The following is a 15,139-nucleotide window of genomic DNA, read 5'->3' as shown; positions in this document are numbered from 1 at the left end:
TGGAGCCTCCCGGCCCCCCAGCCGCCCGGCCCTGTTGGCTTCCTGCAGACCCCGAACCCGCCCGCTCCGCCCCCTCCCCGCACTGCTCCGCTCCCACCGGCTGCCCGCCTCGCCCTGACCACCCAGCAGGTATCAGAGGCCAGATACGAGGAGTCTCACTTCCGGTGCTGCTGTTCTAACGGGACACGTCGTCCCGGTGCCCGACAGGGGACGTGATGATCACCAGGACCGGTGAAGCACCCAGGGAGCCTGTGTCCAGTTCTGCGTGGCCCGCAGACACGCGCACAGCGGCACTCGTCACCTGCCGGACGCCAGCGCCACGAGGGCCAGGTCTGCCCCTCACAGGAGCGCGTCGGCACACCTGGGGTCTACTGGAAGGAAGCGGCTGCACTCCACTGTGTCTGGGCGTGGGCGCAGTTAAGTTCAACTTAACCATCCAAAGGGGCAAAGCCGACACAACGCACTGACCTGTCATTCAGTCAGCCAGGCTTGGCGGCACTAGGTGGAAGGAGGAAATGTTCGCACCAGCTCTCCTGGGTCCAAAGTAGACATTGCACTCACCAACCTCCAAGGCCCCACCAAGATGACCAGAAAAAATTTTTAAGAAAAAGCACAACAGTACTGGAACACTGCCAAACACTGAAAGGACGGAAAGGACTTAACGGATCCAAAGGTTTAAGTCGATACGGAAGCGTGGAAAGCAGACGCCTCTGTCCGGTGATTTCCCGCAGCCCTACTATTCTGACACTGGCTACAGAGCAGTGAGCGCGACCCACTAAGGCCCTTGCTCTGAACTGGGAGCGGAGCAAGGGCAGCACAGAGAGGGGAAATGATAACCAAAATAAAGCAGAGGGCGTAGAGCCACTCTGCCACATGGTGGCCCGTGGCCATGCCCGTGGCTCCCTCGGGTTGGGTGGGGAGGGGCCGGCACTGGAACCCGGACAGAACAGCAAGCAGCAGCCAGACGCGCCGGTCAGGGAATGCTGGGAAAAGGAAGGGCCGGCCGCGGCCCCAACAGCAAGGATGAGCTTGCGAAGCTTCGGGAATCAGGAGAAGCCCGTGTGGCCTTGGGAACAGAGGCACCCTGAGTCTGGAATGCAGCAACCCTGGGCCAACTGTGGGGCAAACAAGAGTGCCAGGCTTCGGAAGAAACCCAGTGGCCAGGAAGAAGGGGACCAAAGAGGCCTGAGAAAGCTGGAGTCCTTCGGGAAGACTCGGGCCCTGACAAAGGAGCCTGCTGACTGCCCCAAGCCTGTCCCGTCTCCCCACAGGGCTGCCAGGTGCCAGAAAAGCTAGCCCAGGACTCGGCCAGGCTCTCAAGCCTGTAGCTGAGCTGAAATTTCTCAGGGAGGCGGAAGGTGCACAGCAGGAACACACGTACATCACCTCAGCAGAAAGACAGACTATGAGGTCTGCCCTGGCAGCAACCCCATGAACAGGCCACAGCAAACAAAAAGAACAGGAGAGGAACCCAGAACACGACAGAAACAATACCAGCACCCAGCACCGAAGAAGACACACAAGCCATGTTCGGGAAAAACCTGCTCCGAGGCCTTGTTCTATAGAAAAGCAACCTGGGTCAGAAGGTGTCAGTAATGTCGGGGTTCCCTGGTGACAATCAGCAGAATGAGGGCACAGGGGAGCTACCGTGCTAAGGACACACACCGCGAGCCAGAGCAACAAGAACCTAGTTCAACAAGATGAACAGAGGAAAAAGAAAATGATTCAAGTCATCCAAGGGGAAAAGGTCTCCCCGGAGGGACAGAGGCGCTGCCAGCCAGAAGAGGAGCCCAGAAGGCCCGGCAGAGTCGCGTGGAAGAGACGGTGTACCTCAAGCAAAGGCACAGCCCGCTCTGTGGCGGGGAAGGGAAGCTGTGCTCCGGGCAAAATGATGCTGGGGGCCCACACTGAGCCAGACGCTGCACCAAGGGCCACGTGTGGACTAGAAGGCGGCTTCCGAAAGGCGACTAACCAATTAAACATGGACCACCTTCACCAAAGGGGAAGTGATTTTTGACGACATCCACAGCCAGAGACACAGAGCAATTCTGAGGCCGAGAGACGGGTATTGAGGCACACAGCAGGCTCAGGGAACGCGGCACCAATTAGCTCTCTTTAAAGACCTGACTGAACACACACAACAAAAAGATCCTGACGCAGGCTTCCCTGTGCAGAGCTGGTGAATGAGCATAGGGCGGGAGCGGGGGCCCCAGGCGCTCAGCCGAGCTCAGGGCCAGGGCCACGGGGAGCAAGGCCAGGGTCACAGCCAGAGGAGCACGGTCTGCTCCTGCGAAGCTCATTCCAGCACACGCAGGCCAGGAAGACGGCCCCGCTCCTGCGAGCTCTGCCAGCAAGGACACACCCTCCACGGAGCCCACCAGACATGGGGACCACGCAAAGAACTCCGAAATCTGAAGGAGTCCAGGGAAGAGTGCTGGTGGGCAGCAGGACGTCTCGGTAAATACAAAACCGAGACTCACCCACCGCAAACTGTGGTCTCCTGCATCCGGGCAGGACTGCGGGTGTCACTAGGAACCCTGACTGCCTGGGGTCAGAGGCCCTGCTGCTTTCCAGCGACCAGACCTTGCAGCATGCGGACAGTGCCTCCACACGGCGTTGTCATGAAGATTTAATGAATCCAGACAAAGTATCCAGAACAGGACCTGGCACTTAGTAAAGGCTCAATAAATGGCAGTGATTATAATTACAGAACAAAATACAAACGCCTAACTCCTGGTGACAAAGTAATTCAATGCAAATCAGGAAGTAAAGATATATGAAAGGGCTATTTTAGTTCTCTCAGGCCACTGGAACAGGACACCACAGACTGGGCAATTCCAACAACAGACATTTATTTCTCACAGTTCTGGAGGCTACAAGTCCAAGATCAGGAGCCCGGCGCAGTCAGGCTCCCGTGAGAGCCCTCTTCCTGGCTTGTAGACGGCTGCCTTCTCACTCCGTCTGCAATAGGGCTGAGAGCCAGCAAGCAATCTGGCCTCTTCTTAGAAAGACACTAATCCCAGGATGAGACCCTGCCTTTGTGACCTCATCTAACCCTAATCACCTCCCAAGGGCCCCTTCCCCAAATATCATCACACTGGGGTCTGGGGCTTCAACATACGAATTTGGGGGGACGCGACACAGTCTGCGGCAAGGACTAACAACGACTGTACGCCACGTAGCAGTAAGCAAACAGGTATGATGTCATCAAAGCTCCTCCTTTGATTTTTTTGCACTCAGCCACTTAAGGTTTTCATCATTTTTAAGAGGGGGGAGGGGCAGAGGGAAAGAGAATCTCAAGCAGACTCCACACCCAGAGCAAAGCAGGACATGGGGCTCAATCTCGTGACCTTGAGATCATCACCTGAGCTGAAACCAAAAATTGGTCACTTAACCAACTGAGCCACCCAGGCGCCCCTCATCATTTATGCTCTTGGTCTCAGCAATACCTCCTAGAAACTAGTATTTCCATCTGAGAGGTTCCACATTATTTTCACTTTCAAGCAAAATCAAAAATTCAGTAAACCGTGTTTAAAGAGAACATGAATCGTAATGGAAGTATTTCTGTTGATCAATCCATGTGTCTGCCCACTATGGGCTTAAAGGGAGAGGTCTACAGTGGCAGTCACCTAATTGTATGTTGGTTATTGCTGGGGGGTGGACCCCATGATTTTTAAGCTTCTTTTTTTTTAAACACACACACACAAATCCACTTAATAAAAATAATCATTTAAAAGTCAGCAGAAAACACTCTTAGACGCCACCTCTCACCAAAGCAATCAGCAGACAGAACTGTTAAGAGGCTCGGCATCGCACACGGTGGCGGTGTGTGTCAATGACCACTTAAAGGAGTCACCCTTGCAAGGCAGGGGACAGCACCAGACCGCAGGCCCGGTTTGCGAGAAAATACTTTCGACTCCTCCTGGGGAGACTGGGACGCACAGTTCAGAGCCTGGGCAGAGCTTCAAGATGCTCTCTGCAACCTGAGAGGTCCTGTCTCCACCCAGAGAATGGGGTTCAGTGTCTTTCTTTTCTTGCTAGTACAAGACCTCTCTGAACAACCCCCTCTCTGCTCTGCACGTCTAGTGGTTAAGAAGAAATGCTGTGGCCTCAGACTGCCTGGGATCCAAAGCCGGTGCCTCACCGACCTGCTGTGCGAGCTAGCCGGCCCCTGGGCTCCGAGCCGCGCCCCTGCCCCGCACCCGGGCGGGCGGAGGGGGGCGCGGCATGAAGGGCTGTGGGCTCACCGGGTCCCGATGATGAGTGACAGTGACACAGCAGACGTGTGACAGCAGTGACAAGTGCTGAAGACCACTCGCTTGGAGGGAGCACAGGAGAGGCAGAGGCAGCACCTGCGCAGGAAGGCCGGAGAACACCCGGCCTCTTCCCCAACCACAAGCCGCTCACTTCCGACGGTCTTACCCCAAAAGCCCTCCAAAAAGGCCATTTTTACTCTTAACAATTTTGTGAGTTTCAGTTCATCCCAAACCTTAACCTGGGGCAGTTCGCACAGGTCCCCATTCTCTGGAGTTCGGTCTCCATCCCACGTGCTTGCTTCGGCCGCGCGGGCGTGGAGGGCTGCTCAGTCTCCCGCGCGCCAGCCTCTGACGGGGCCGCAAACGCTGCCGCCGGATTCACCGTGCGCTTCCGTCCGCCAGCTGACTCACGCGGTACTCGAGGACCTCCGCGGGGCACCGCCGTGGAAGGTGTGTGTCCTCTTTCACATGCCGGCCATCTCTTCAGCCTTCTCCTTCGATTTTTAAAACTCTGATTGCTGCAGTTTAGAGAAGATGCTAATAACCGAAAAACTCCAGCGTGCTGCACGCAGGCCGCCACCTCTGCCGGGTTGCCACGTCCCTGCTTCCTGCTCTTGATCCCCGCACACCTGTTCCCTCCTGGGGGGGGGCGGCGGTGACGTGCACGGGCTCTCCTGCCCCGCGCGCCCGCTGGGGGGCTGCAGCTCTCCTACGGCCTGGCTGCCACTCGGGGAGACGCTTCGTCTACTGAAGCGGACTCTCTTTAAACCGAATCATTGATGAGAAAAAATGGGAGGAGGCAGGCAACAGACGCTCACCGGTCCTGCTTCCGGCTTTCAACAGTCTTCAGTTGAAACGGCAACTCACCAACTGCTCCACTCTTCCTAGATGCAACTTCCAGAAAAATCCAGACGGGAGGAGCCCTGCCTGCCCCACAGTCCGGGACGGTCTGCAGAAAGCAGGACCTTCAGCGAACCGGAGCAGGAGGACGGCTTCGGCCCCGCAGACCCTCCCCCACAAAGCTCCCCCAAGCCCACCTCCAGCATCTTCATCATCTGCCATCTGACTCCAGGTGCCCCCAGGAGCTCGGTTCTCCCTCTCCCTCGATCCGCTCTCTCTCTCCAGAAAAGCAAAACAGCAAATGTCCCCTTACAGACACATGGACGCTGGCTTCGCACGGCGAGCTGCCGCCCCCTCCCGCGTCCTCAACCGGTCCCCTTCCCCCAGCAGTCCGGCGCCCTGCGGTCAGCGCTGGGAGGACGTCGGCCTGGCCAGGCTTCAGCTTTCTGTCTGTGGTACCCATCTCCCAGGCCTGCTCGGAGAACGCCCGACCCTCCCGCAAGCCAGCCGAGAGCCCAGCCCCGCGGAGCCCCCGCTCAGGGAGCCGTGGCTGCCCCGCGTGCCGGAGAAGAGCGGAGGCTCCGGGCAGGGCACCAGCGGGCGGGCAGGAGCACTGCCCCGCCCCCCTCCAGGCTGGACGGAGTTGTTCCGCGTGGCACTCCGTGACCAAGACCATGCTGCGTGTGCTACTGAAACGGGGGCCCTTTGAGAAGGAGTCCCACGGGGAACTCTGAAACGCCAGTTCTAGAGCTTTCCAGGGGCGGCTCGCTGAGCCTCACGGCTTCCGCGGCTGTTGCAGTTCGGATCCATTTAGGCAGCAGTTACCGGACCAAGTACTGAGTTTGCAGTAAAGAGAGTCTAAAGCTACTCTAGGTCGGCACTGTCAGAAGTCATTAGGCTACTTAAGTGTTCATTAAGACGAAATGCAATTAAGATTCAGTTCCACAGCTGCGTCGGCGCACGGCAAGAGCTCCAGGGCCACACGGGGCCAGCAGCGACTGCTCGGGCTGCACAAAACCCGGGCCCGGCCGCCCTCACGGAGCGCCACAGCACCCCGTCCCACCATTCACAGAGGCCAAGCCAGAGGCTGCAAAGCGCTCAGAGAAAGAGCACGCGCTCCTACTACGTGCACAGAACCCGAAATCCTAAACCGCCTGCCACCGGCCGCACGGAGCCGCACAGCCGATACCAGAGCGGTACCCGGAAAGATCTGGAAAGACGCTTAACTTAAGACCTACAGAACACGTTACTCAGGCACTGTTTAAATGTTTAAAATCAGAAGAAAACGCCTTGACTCCAAGGGAGAAGCGTCTCCACGACACCGCGTGGGTCCCTGAAGACTCAGACCTTCGGGCTTTAGCGGCTTCTCTAAGAAAAGCTCAGGCCTGAGAGGGAAACTTGTATTTTCAAACCCAGAGCAAAAGGCTTTTTCTGTCCAGTTGGCCACGAGCCCTGCCTAATTTTTGGTTTCAATTTCCTCAGAGAAGAGAGGAGAAAAGGGAAGGAAAGGAGTGGCCTTCTCAGCTCTCCACGTCACAATTCACAGGGCACTTCCAAGTCTCCTCTGTTTAGCACATCCTGCCAGGGGGATGTCGTAGACGTAGCCTCCCGGGTGGGGAAACTGAGGCACAGAAGTCAGGACCCAGCATGAAATCAGTCAACACCAGGCCTGTGCATGAGGCTACAGGGGTGCAGAGCGCAGGAGAACCAAGGGAGCTCAAGGCCACGTGCAGATCGCAGCCGAAGGGCTCCAAGCAAAAAACGGAAGGATTTGATTCTTCATTTCCCTTCCACTCCTGCATCCCAGCCATGGCTTCAGATCCACCGGATTCCAGAAACACAACGATCTGAAATCTCTCTCAAATACGGAAAGATAGAAACCACCTACATCCACATGTTATCACTTGGGAAATTAACTCCAATCTTAAACCACAGGAGGACCTAAATGGTTCTACAGAGCAGCTGATCTGGGAATGAAAAAGAGCACAAACCCACAATAAAAAGGCACATCGCTGACAATGAAAGACATTCCCTGCCAATGGGAACCTCGGAGACACTCCCACCGAGCCCGCCCCATCAGCCTGGAGACAGACCCCTGCACAGAGACCGCTATGTCAGGAGGGAGAGCCAGCGTCTCCTCCTTGCTGCTGGGGCACGGAGCACACGCCCCAGAGCTCAGGCCATGCCCAACCTGATCCCAGGACACTTAGCAGGTGGCTGAGGGACAGGCAATGTATCTTCATACTTCCCTGAGTTTTCAGACTTTGTCATGTCTAGGAGTTAGTTTTCTAATAACAAAGAGAAGACTGCTGAATCTAAGTGGCAATGCCTTTCAAGCACAGAACTGTTGGAAAGCTTTCTGCTTTTGAGTTCTACACTGTAAAGTATAAAAGTGGTTTAACCACACTCTTTGGGAAGATAAACAGAAAAACTACAATCAATGTTACTTTAATATTCTGCACTTAAGTAACTTCGGAGTTGGCAATCAAATCTTCAAAAATTCTAAGACAACACCGTTACCTTCAGCATCTGACCTAAACCACCTAAGCGGCCAGCACGCACTTGTTCATGGAAGCGGCCAGACCCTGTCACACGTGCTCACCATTCATCAGAGCCTGATGCAGAGCTGGCCAGCAGCACCCACTTGGCCCTGGGAATGCAGCTAAGACACGGCCCCTCCTCCCCAAGGGGAAGCGGAAGACCAGCGGTCAATGGTCAGCTGTGTAAGAGCGACGGTCACTGCACAGAAGGGGCCAGGGAAGAACTGCGTGGGAGTGTGCTTGCTCTGAAGCGAGGGTCACAGCCCGTGGAGGGGGAGGCGCCCACTCCCATTAACTTGGGCTGCTGTACACGCGGTGTGGGGTCTTATGCAAAGCAAGCATGGTCTGCTAGGTGCTTAGACCTAAATTCCAGAGGCAACATGAGTGAATCCTGTCGCATCCCCGCCGACCCCCTACCCGCCCCCCCGGCCCCCGAGAGGAGTAACCGCTTTCCCAAGCTGCCCAGTGCAGGGGGCCTCAGGAACAGGACTTTTCAACTGCTGTAGTTCTCATGTACTCGTTCACATGGCTTTCACATCCACTTCTCTTAGGTGACATAGGAACCAAGCACAGAAAGGCCCCGAGAGCTAGTCTCTCTGGTTGCCTGAGTTCAGTCGTGACGACCAAGCCAGAAGACAGACAACAATCTACCAGAGTCATCACAGCGGGCTGGAGTCCAGTCGAGGGAGAGAAGTGCTGGAAAAGACAACCACATGGTTTAGTCTACCTACAGGAGCATGCCTTCAGGCATGGAAGGAAGCCTCCAGAAGACCCCATGCCCCAAGCCTCAGAACCCGTGGCTGAGACAAAATCATCACCACATGCCCTTAAGAGAGACAACTACCTGAAAGGGCCTGACGCAAACACACAAGCCCTTCAGGCAGAGGGCTTCCGCCAGCTGGCAGAGGTGTGGCCAGAGAGAGTCAAAGCTCTGTCGCCAATGTGCAGATGGGGGACCACAAGTCAAGGAAGGCAAAGATGGCTTTAGGTGCTGAGACAGTCCCCCAACTGGCAGCTAGCAAAGAAAGGGGAACTAAGTCCTGCAACAGCAAGGAACTGAATTCGCCAGCAGTATGCAAGAGGAGCCTGGGCTCCAGTCAGGAACGCAGCAGCCAACGCCGTGCCTGCACCCTGGTGAGAGCCTGAGCAGGAAGCCAACCCAGCTGTCCCAACCTCTGACACACAGAGTCCATGAGACAGTAAAGGAGTATTGGTTTAAGCTGCTAAGTTTATGCTCATTTGTCACACAGCCACAAAGAACAACTGCGGCATGGAAACCCTAGAGTAAGCCATTTAATTTGCGGTGCAAATCCCGCACTGTAAGAAGATGCACCCCTGACCACCTCACCTGGGACACAGACTGGCATGGGGGACAGGCATCTCGGGCAACTGTCTCGGTCACCAAGGTCACCCATCTGCCTTTACGCCGGTGCCACACTCACCCAGCAGCCTTCAGACCAGAGAGTCCGGAGGGCCCTCTCCAGAGCCACGGCCGGCAGCAGTCTTCTCGAGACCCCGTGAGCAGGACACTGCGCCCCCTCACCTGTCAGCCTGCGCCCAGGTGCAGCGGCAACACAGCTTTTCTCAACTTCAACATCACAGGCTGCTGTTTGCTCCGTCTTGGTTTGTTTGTTTGTTTGTTTGTTTTAAAGATTTTATTTATTTATTTGACAGAGATCACAAGTAGGCAGGCAGAGAGAGAGAGAGAGAGAGAGATGGAAGCAATGTCCCTGCGGAGCAGAGAGCCCGATTCAGGGCTCGATCCCAGGACCCTGAGATCATGACCTGAGCCGAAGGCAGAGGCTTTAACCCACTGAGCCCCTCAGGTGCCCCCGTCTTGCTTTTTAATAGCTTCTTTCGTTCCATAACTTAAAAAACAGGTCCTAAACCAATGCGCAGGAAGTTCCTCATTTCCCAGGATAACCATGACGCCTCGTCCCATCGGACGTACACGATTCCATTTACAATGGGAAACAAAATTTCTTATTAAATAGTGACCAAAGGAAGTCTGAGGCTTTACCTTGAAAAATCCCAAAGTTATGAAAAATGGACACTTTAAAACATTTCTTAAAAATTATTTTCCCCGGGGCGCCTGGGTGGCTCAGTGGGTTAAGCCGCTGCCTTCGGCTCAGGTCATGATCTCAGGGTCCTGGGATCGAGTCCCGCATCGGGCTCTCTGCTCAGCAGGGAGCCTGCTTCCCCCCACCCTTCCTCTCTCTCTGCCTGCCTCTCTGCCTACTTGTGATCTCTCTCTGTCAAATAAATAAATAAAAATCTTAAAAAAAAAAATTATTTTCCCAGGTGCTCATCACACCCGCGCTACTGCTGAGAAGCCAACGGCATCGCCGAGTTAAGCTCCTCCCTCACAAGCCCCGGGCAGCCCGGCAGCGGCGACTGCGGCAGCGTGGGCATTACCAAGGTTATTTTCTGCAAAAAACTTTCGAGGTCTCTGCCTTCCCCCAGGACTCCTCCAGCCTGTTTCATACCGCAATCCTTTCCAGGGAGTCCGTCCAGCCCTTCTCTGAGGGTCGGCAGTCCTCACTGTGCCTCTTCACTTACCGGCAACCAGGCGCAACTCTCCCCAACTTCATCCCAGCCCGCATGCAGCCCTAGATTTTCGATCTCACTTTGCAGTGACAGGCCAGGGCATACCAGGTGGGAACAAGCGACACTGTTACTAAGGGGGTTGGAACATCTGAGAAGGAGCTCATTGCACATGCTCAACGCAGCAGCAATGCGGGCACGGCTTCCACGCACGACCTCATACCCAGGGGTCGCAGATGATGAACACTGAGAAAATGAAGCCTGTGCGTGCCACTGTCACCTTGCAGGGCGGGTCTCATTCTAACCTCTCCCATGTGTCCCCATGTGTGCAGGCAGATATGGGACGGAAAGGACACAACAGGAGTGACGATGCTGTCGTCTGCCATGGGCCCTGCTGGGCTTTCACCTGCGCCCTCCCACTGGGTCCCCAGAAGGACGCATTGCGGGAGGGGGTCACCCGCACGCTACTTTACGTAGTGCCAAGTCAGGCTGCAAGCACAGAGAGAGAGGAGGCATCCTGAAGCCTCCTGAATCCTCCTCCAGGCTCAGCCTCTCCAAACAGAGTGAAGGAAACACACATGGAGTCCTGTGGGGTCACCATCCTACGAATGACCCGGGTCAGTTTCTCACCAACATCAGACGAAGAACTGAATTTTGAGTGAACAGAAGATGTCAAAAAATAAACACTGTTAAAAGCCCTGCAGGAAGGACGCTCCATGACCATTTCACACTCAGGCACACTAGAGAGGAAGACGCACAGATGGCCAAAGCCCACACTGAAGCCTGGTCAGGGCCCGGCCTGCAGGGGCCCACCAGAGGCCAGGGGCCTTCCCTCGTCTCATTATGCTCCTCCCGGGGCTCTACAGGGCACCAGTAAGGACGCAGCAAGACACCTGGGGTCCAAGCTCCCCCCACCCCCACCTGGGACTTTTCTTTGCCTTGAGGCTCACGAGGTTTCTGAAGCTGGTAGCACTGACCAGGGCAAAGTAACAACTCGTTGGGCCAGGGAGTGGAGGTGAGGGCATGGGAAGGTGACAAGGGCCGGAGGCTGGGAAGTGCAGGGCCCAGGAGCCTGTCCACACCTGCCCACGTCCCTAAGTCAGAAGCCCAGGTAGCGAGGAGAGAGCACATTCCACACCGTTCCCAAAACAAAAGTTTGAGTTCAACGGAAACACAGATCAGCTGCTCCAAGACAAGTGCTTCCCTTTCCCTGCTCCGAGGGTTCCCGTTCGGATCCCTGTCCGCCTCCCCTGGCTTCGTCACCTCCTCAAAGGTGGAAGGAGACCGGCAACCCCGTGAGGCCAGGCCACCAGTACAGTTTCAAAGGGCAAAGCCCTCCACCCCAGAAAAGAGCAGACAGCGCAGCCTGCTCCACGGGCCACCACGCAAACGCCCAACTGGCTTGGGCTGATGCTACCCAGCCTCCCGCAGCATCGGCTGATGGCTCAGCCTTTCTTGAGGACTACAGACATGGTCCTTCCAGAAACACCTGTCCTGGGCCTACACAGTAAGTCTGAGCCACTACTCATCAACAAGGCTCCTTTCTACTGACCAGGTCAAGGGCTGTCCCATCACAGTTCTTTCCCCTTCTGAGCTATAGATGAAACACGTGGCGGTGGCCTTCCTCATCACCATGAGTAAGCTGGTGGCTGGCGGCGAGTTCTAGACATTTATCTCTTGATACCAAAAAGTTAGCTGCCATAAGCCCAGCGGCCTGCCACGGGCAGGACCACGAGGAACAGCTCCCTCCTCTGACCGCAGGCATACCTCCACAGTTCAAGGGCTACTCTGACTTCCTGCTCCTCTGCTCAGTGCCCCCCCAACAGTGGCCTGCTAGAAGCATTCCGCGTAGCCAACCAAGACGGGGCACCCCACCCTTCCAGACACATGGCAGGCAGTCCTAGCAGGCTCCTCCTCTAGGCAGAGATGGCAGTAAGTGGAGAGACCCCGAGTGGTACACGTCAGCCACAGAGCAGCCAAGGAGAAAAGAAAGAGCATCACCAAGAGCAGGACTGCACCGGCTCCTGTCCAGGCAGGTTGAAACGGGGAACTCCTGGCTGGGCTGCTTCAGAAGCTACTCTTCCACCCTCCACAGGGCCTCTGAGCAGACACCTCACAGGCCAGCAGGGGGGCAGGGTAGGACCGCAGCAGGCCCCCAGGCGGGGCCCAGAGCAGCAGCGCCCAGGAGGCAGGCTCAGTCTCCGGCTGCAGTCTTTAACCCCAGGAGGACCGCAGAGATGCCATCAGGCCGATCTGAAGGGGACAGACCTAACCGAACCTACTGAGGAGATTCTCGCACTGGCGGCTCTGGAAGAGGCCCAGAGGCCGGCAACAGCGTCTGAGGACCACTGGCCGCTGGAGCAACTCCGCTAGCAGTGCCATGCTGCGGGAGGGGAGAGAGATCTGACCAAAGACTAGATGGGGGAGACAGACAAGGAGGGGGGGAGATCTGCACACTGTGCTAGTGTGTGCTGCGCAGGGGCACGCAGACGGAGGCCAGCGTTCGGAGGCAGGATCAAGAGACAGGCATCTTCCAGGCCAACTACTACCTCAGGTCCTAGCAAAGAACCTCGTATTTGGAGGGCTCATTTATTAATAAAAGCACCAGCAGGGGCACCTGGGTGGCTCACTCAGTGAAGCATCTGCCTTCGGCTCGGGTCCAGATCCCAGAGTCCTGGGATCAAGTCCCATTCTGGTTCCCTGCTCAGCGGGGATCCTGCTTCTCCCTCTCCCTCTGCTCCTCCTCCCCCATCCCACTCCTGGTGTGTGTTTCTCTCCCTCTCTCAAGTAAATAAGTAAAAATAAATAAATAATGTACGTATTGAAGCTTTCTAGAAACCTGGTGGGGGGAGGAAATAGCTTCCAGGGCCTAAGTAATTTGCAAAAGGGCATGATGCCGCCACTGTCAACAGCTCACTGAAGAAGCAAGACTTGGGACCGTTTGGACCCCCAAATGCTCTACCAGTGAAGACCACATGTCCTCCTATTTTCCTAGTGCTAAGACACAGAGTCAGTTCCAGAGACATGACAGGCTGGAAACCTGCATGCCTCACCCCACCCCCCAACCAAGGAACTCGGGTATGATGCTATATATCAAGAAATCGCTCCATACCATCCTTTCTTGGACAGTTTGACAAGTAAGGGCTGGAGAAAGAGAAGCAAGAGGAGAATGGCTCCTACCTGGGGCTGAAATGCACACTGGGGCTTCAGGGAATTTAAGAATGTATCGCTTCTAACCCAAACCAGGTGAAACAAATTGCAGGACATGAAGCTCCTAGGTAGGATGTATCTCACTTGCTTTAAAGTAGTATCAACTTAACCATTTTCCAATCTGAATGAACAGACTTACAACAAAAAAGAATTACTTTAAGAAGTAATCTCAACACCTAGCAATCGCTGGATTAGAACGCTAATATTTGTTAAAAACAAAACAAACAAACAAAAAAAAAAAACCCTAGTACCCTGGAAAATCCTTATGCAGCTCTTAAATCAGCATACAACTTGCAAAGAAAGTTTATGATTTAAGTCTTGAAATAATGACATAATATCTACATACAAACGCTTTGTTTCTAGATGCTCAGAAAAACACAGGAAGGCAAAAGGGCTGGGCAGGTAGCATTCCCACCTGAGCAGCCTCACCTGGGACTGCTTCAACCAACACTCCCACACCCACGTTTTGTTTTTTTAAACAGCCCCTGTCATGTGTAACTGCACTAAACTTAAGTAGAACTTTTCTCTAGGCCAACGTGCAAATATTTAAAATAAAAATGGCATCTTCCAAAGAATACGTGCTACAAACGTTTTTGTCTTCTTTGAAGACTATCAACTACTTTTTCAAAACTAGAAAAATGCTTTTTATGTTAATTTCTGCATAAAATTGAATCATAACACACGCGCCGTCATCCAAAAATATTACTTCTAAATTCACTGTTGGTTAAATTGTATCACTAATTAAAAAAAAGACAATGAATCATCTTCCAAAAAGATTTTTCTCAAAAAAAAAAATTATTTAACGAGTATTTGCCTTCAACTCAAGTTCCCGTCTGCAGCTGAAATAAAGCTCCACACCCATCCGCGCCCCACTTTGACAAGGGGTCCGTCCCTAACATGTCTGGGGAGAGGGAAAAAGGTGAAGTATCCCACACCCCCTTCCGGTGGCCCAAGTCGGGCTCAGTGGCCCCCGTCCCCCGCGGTCCGTCTGGGGATCCGAGCAGCAGATCGCCGCTCCTTTACAACAGGAATCTACCGTGCAGTGCAAGGAGAAGCCTTCCGGCGCAGAGTCGCACCCGGCGTCCCCCCGCGCGCCCCGCACTCACCCCTGGATGCCGGGGCTGTACGCGCGGCTCTTCCACGGCGTGCCGGGCCGCGGCGCCTGGGGCCCGGGGCCGCCCCCTCCGCTCAGCGCGGCCGCACGGCTGCCCGACAGCAGGTAGTTGAGGCCGTAGGTGCTGGCCTTGTTCTCGCGTTTCCGGCGGCCCGGGTGGAACTGGTGCTGCGGCGGGGAGCCGGCGGGCGCGGGGCCGCGCGGCCCGGGGTGCCCGTTGGCCGCGCCGGGGGCGCTCGGCGGGCCGTCGGCGAAGTGGAAGAAGGCGCCGCCGCGGCCGCCGCCCGCCCGGCCGAGCGAGGCGCTGCTCGAGGACGACGACGAGCAGCCGGGGCTCTCGGTGCCCGACTCGGCGTTGGACGAGGACGACGACGACGACGACAGCGACGGCGACTTGTGCAGGCGCCGGGCGCCCTCGGCCGCGGGCCCGAGCGCCGTCAGCAGCGCGGGGGGCAGCGCGGCGGGGCCGGGCGCGGGCGGCGGGGGCGATGCGGCGGGAAGCGCGGGCCCCGCCAGGCCGCCGCCACCGCCGCCGCCCAGCCCCGCCGCCCCCGCCGCGACCGCCGTGTCCAGCGCGGGCGAGTTGAGGCAGAAGTAGGACGCGAAGCCCGACCCGCCGCGGCCCACGCCCTGCG

The 15,139-nt window shown here is 56.0% G+C and overlaps 1 protein-coding gene across 1 annotated transcript in view; it reads right to left on the bottom strand.

Moving 5' to 3' along the window:
- Positions 1-15,139, bottom strand: part of TENT4A (terminal nucleotidyltransferase 4A) — a 72,746-nt gene that overhangs the window by 29,573 nt on the left and 28,034 nt on the right. Inside the window, 1 exon segment of the mRNA XM_032861853.1 lies at positions 14,497-15,139. Within this exon segment, the coding sequence (XP_032717744.1) occupies positions 14,497-15,139 (643 nt within the window).

This window comes from Lontra canadensis, unplaced genomic scaffold (genome assembly GCF_010015895.1).
Source record: "Lontra canadensis isolate GAN:19392208 unplaced genomic scaffold, GSC_riverotter_1.0 scaffold22, whole genome shotgun sequence".
Classification (NCBI taxonomy): Eukaryota; Metazoa; Chordata; class Mammalia; order Carnivora; family Mustelidae; genus Lontra; species Lontra canadensis.
Note: the sequence above shows the minus strand (reverse complement) of the source record. Positions and strands in the feature narration are given on the sequence as shown.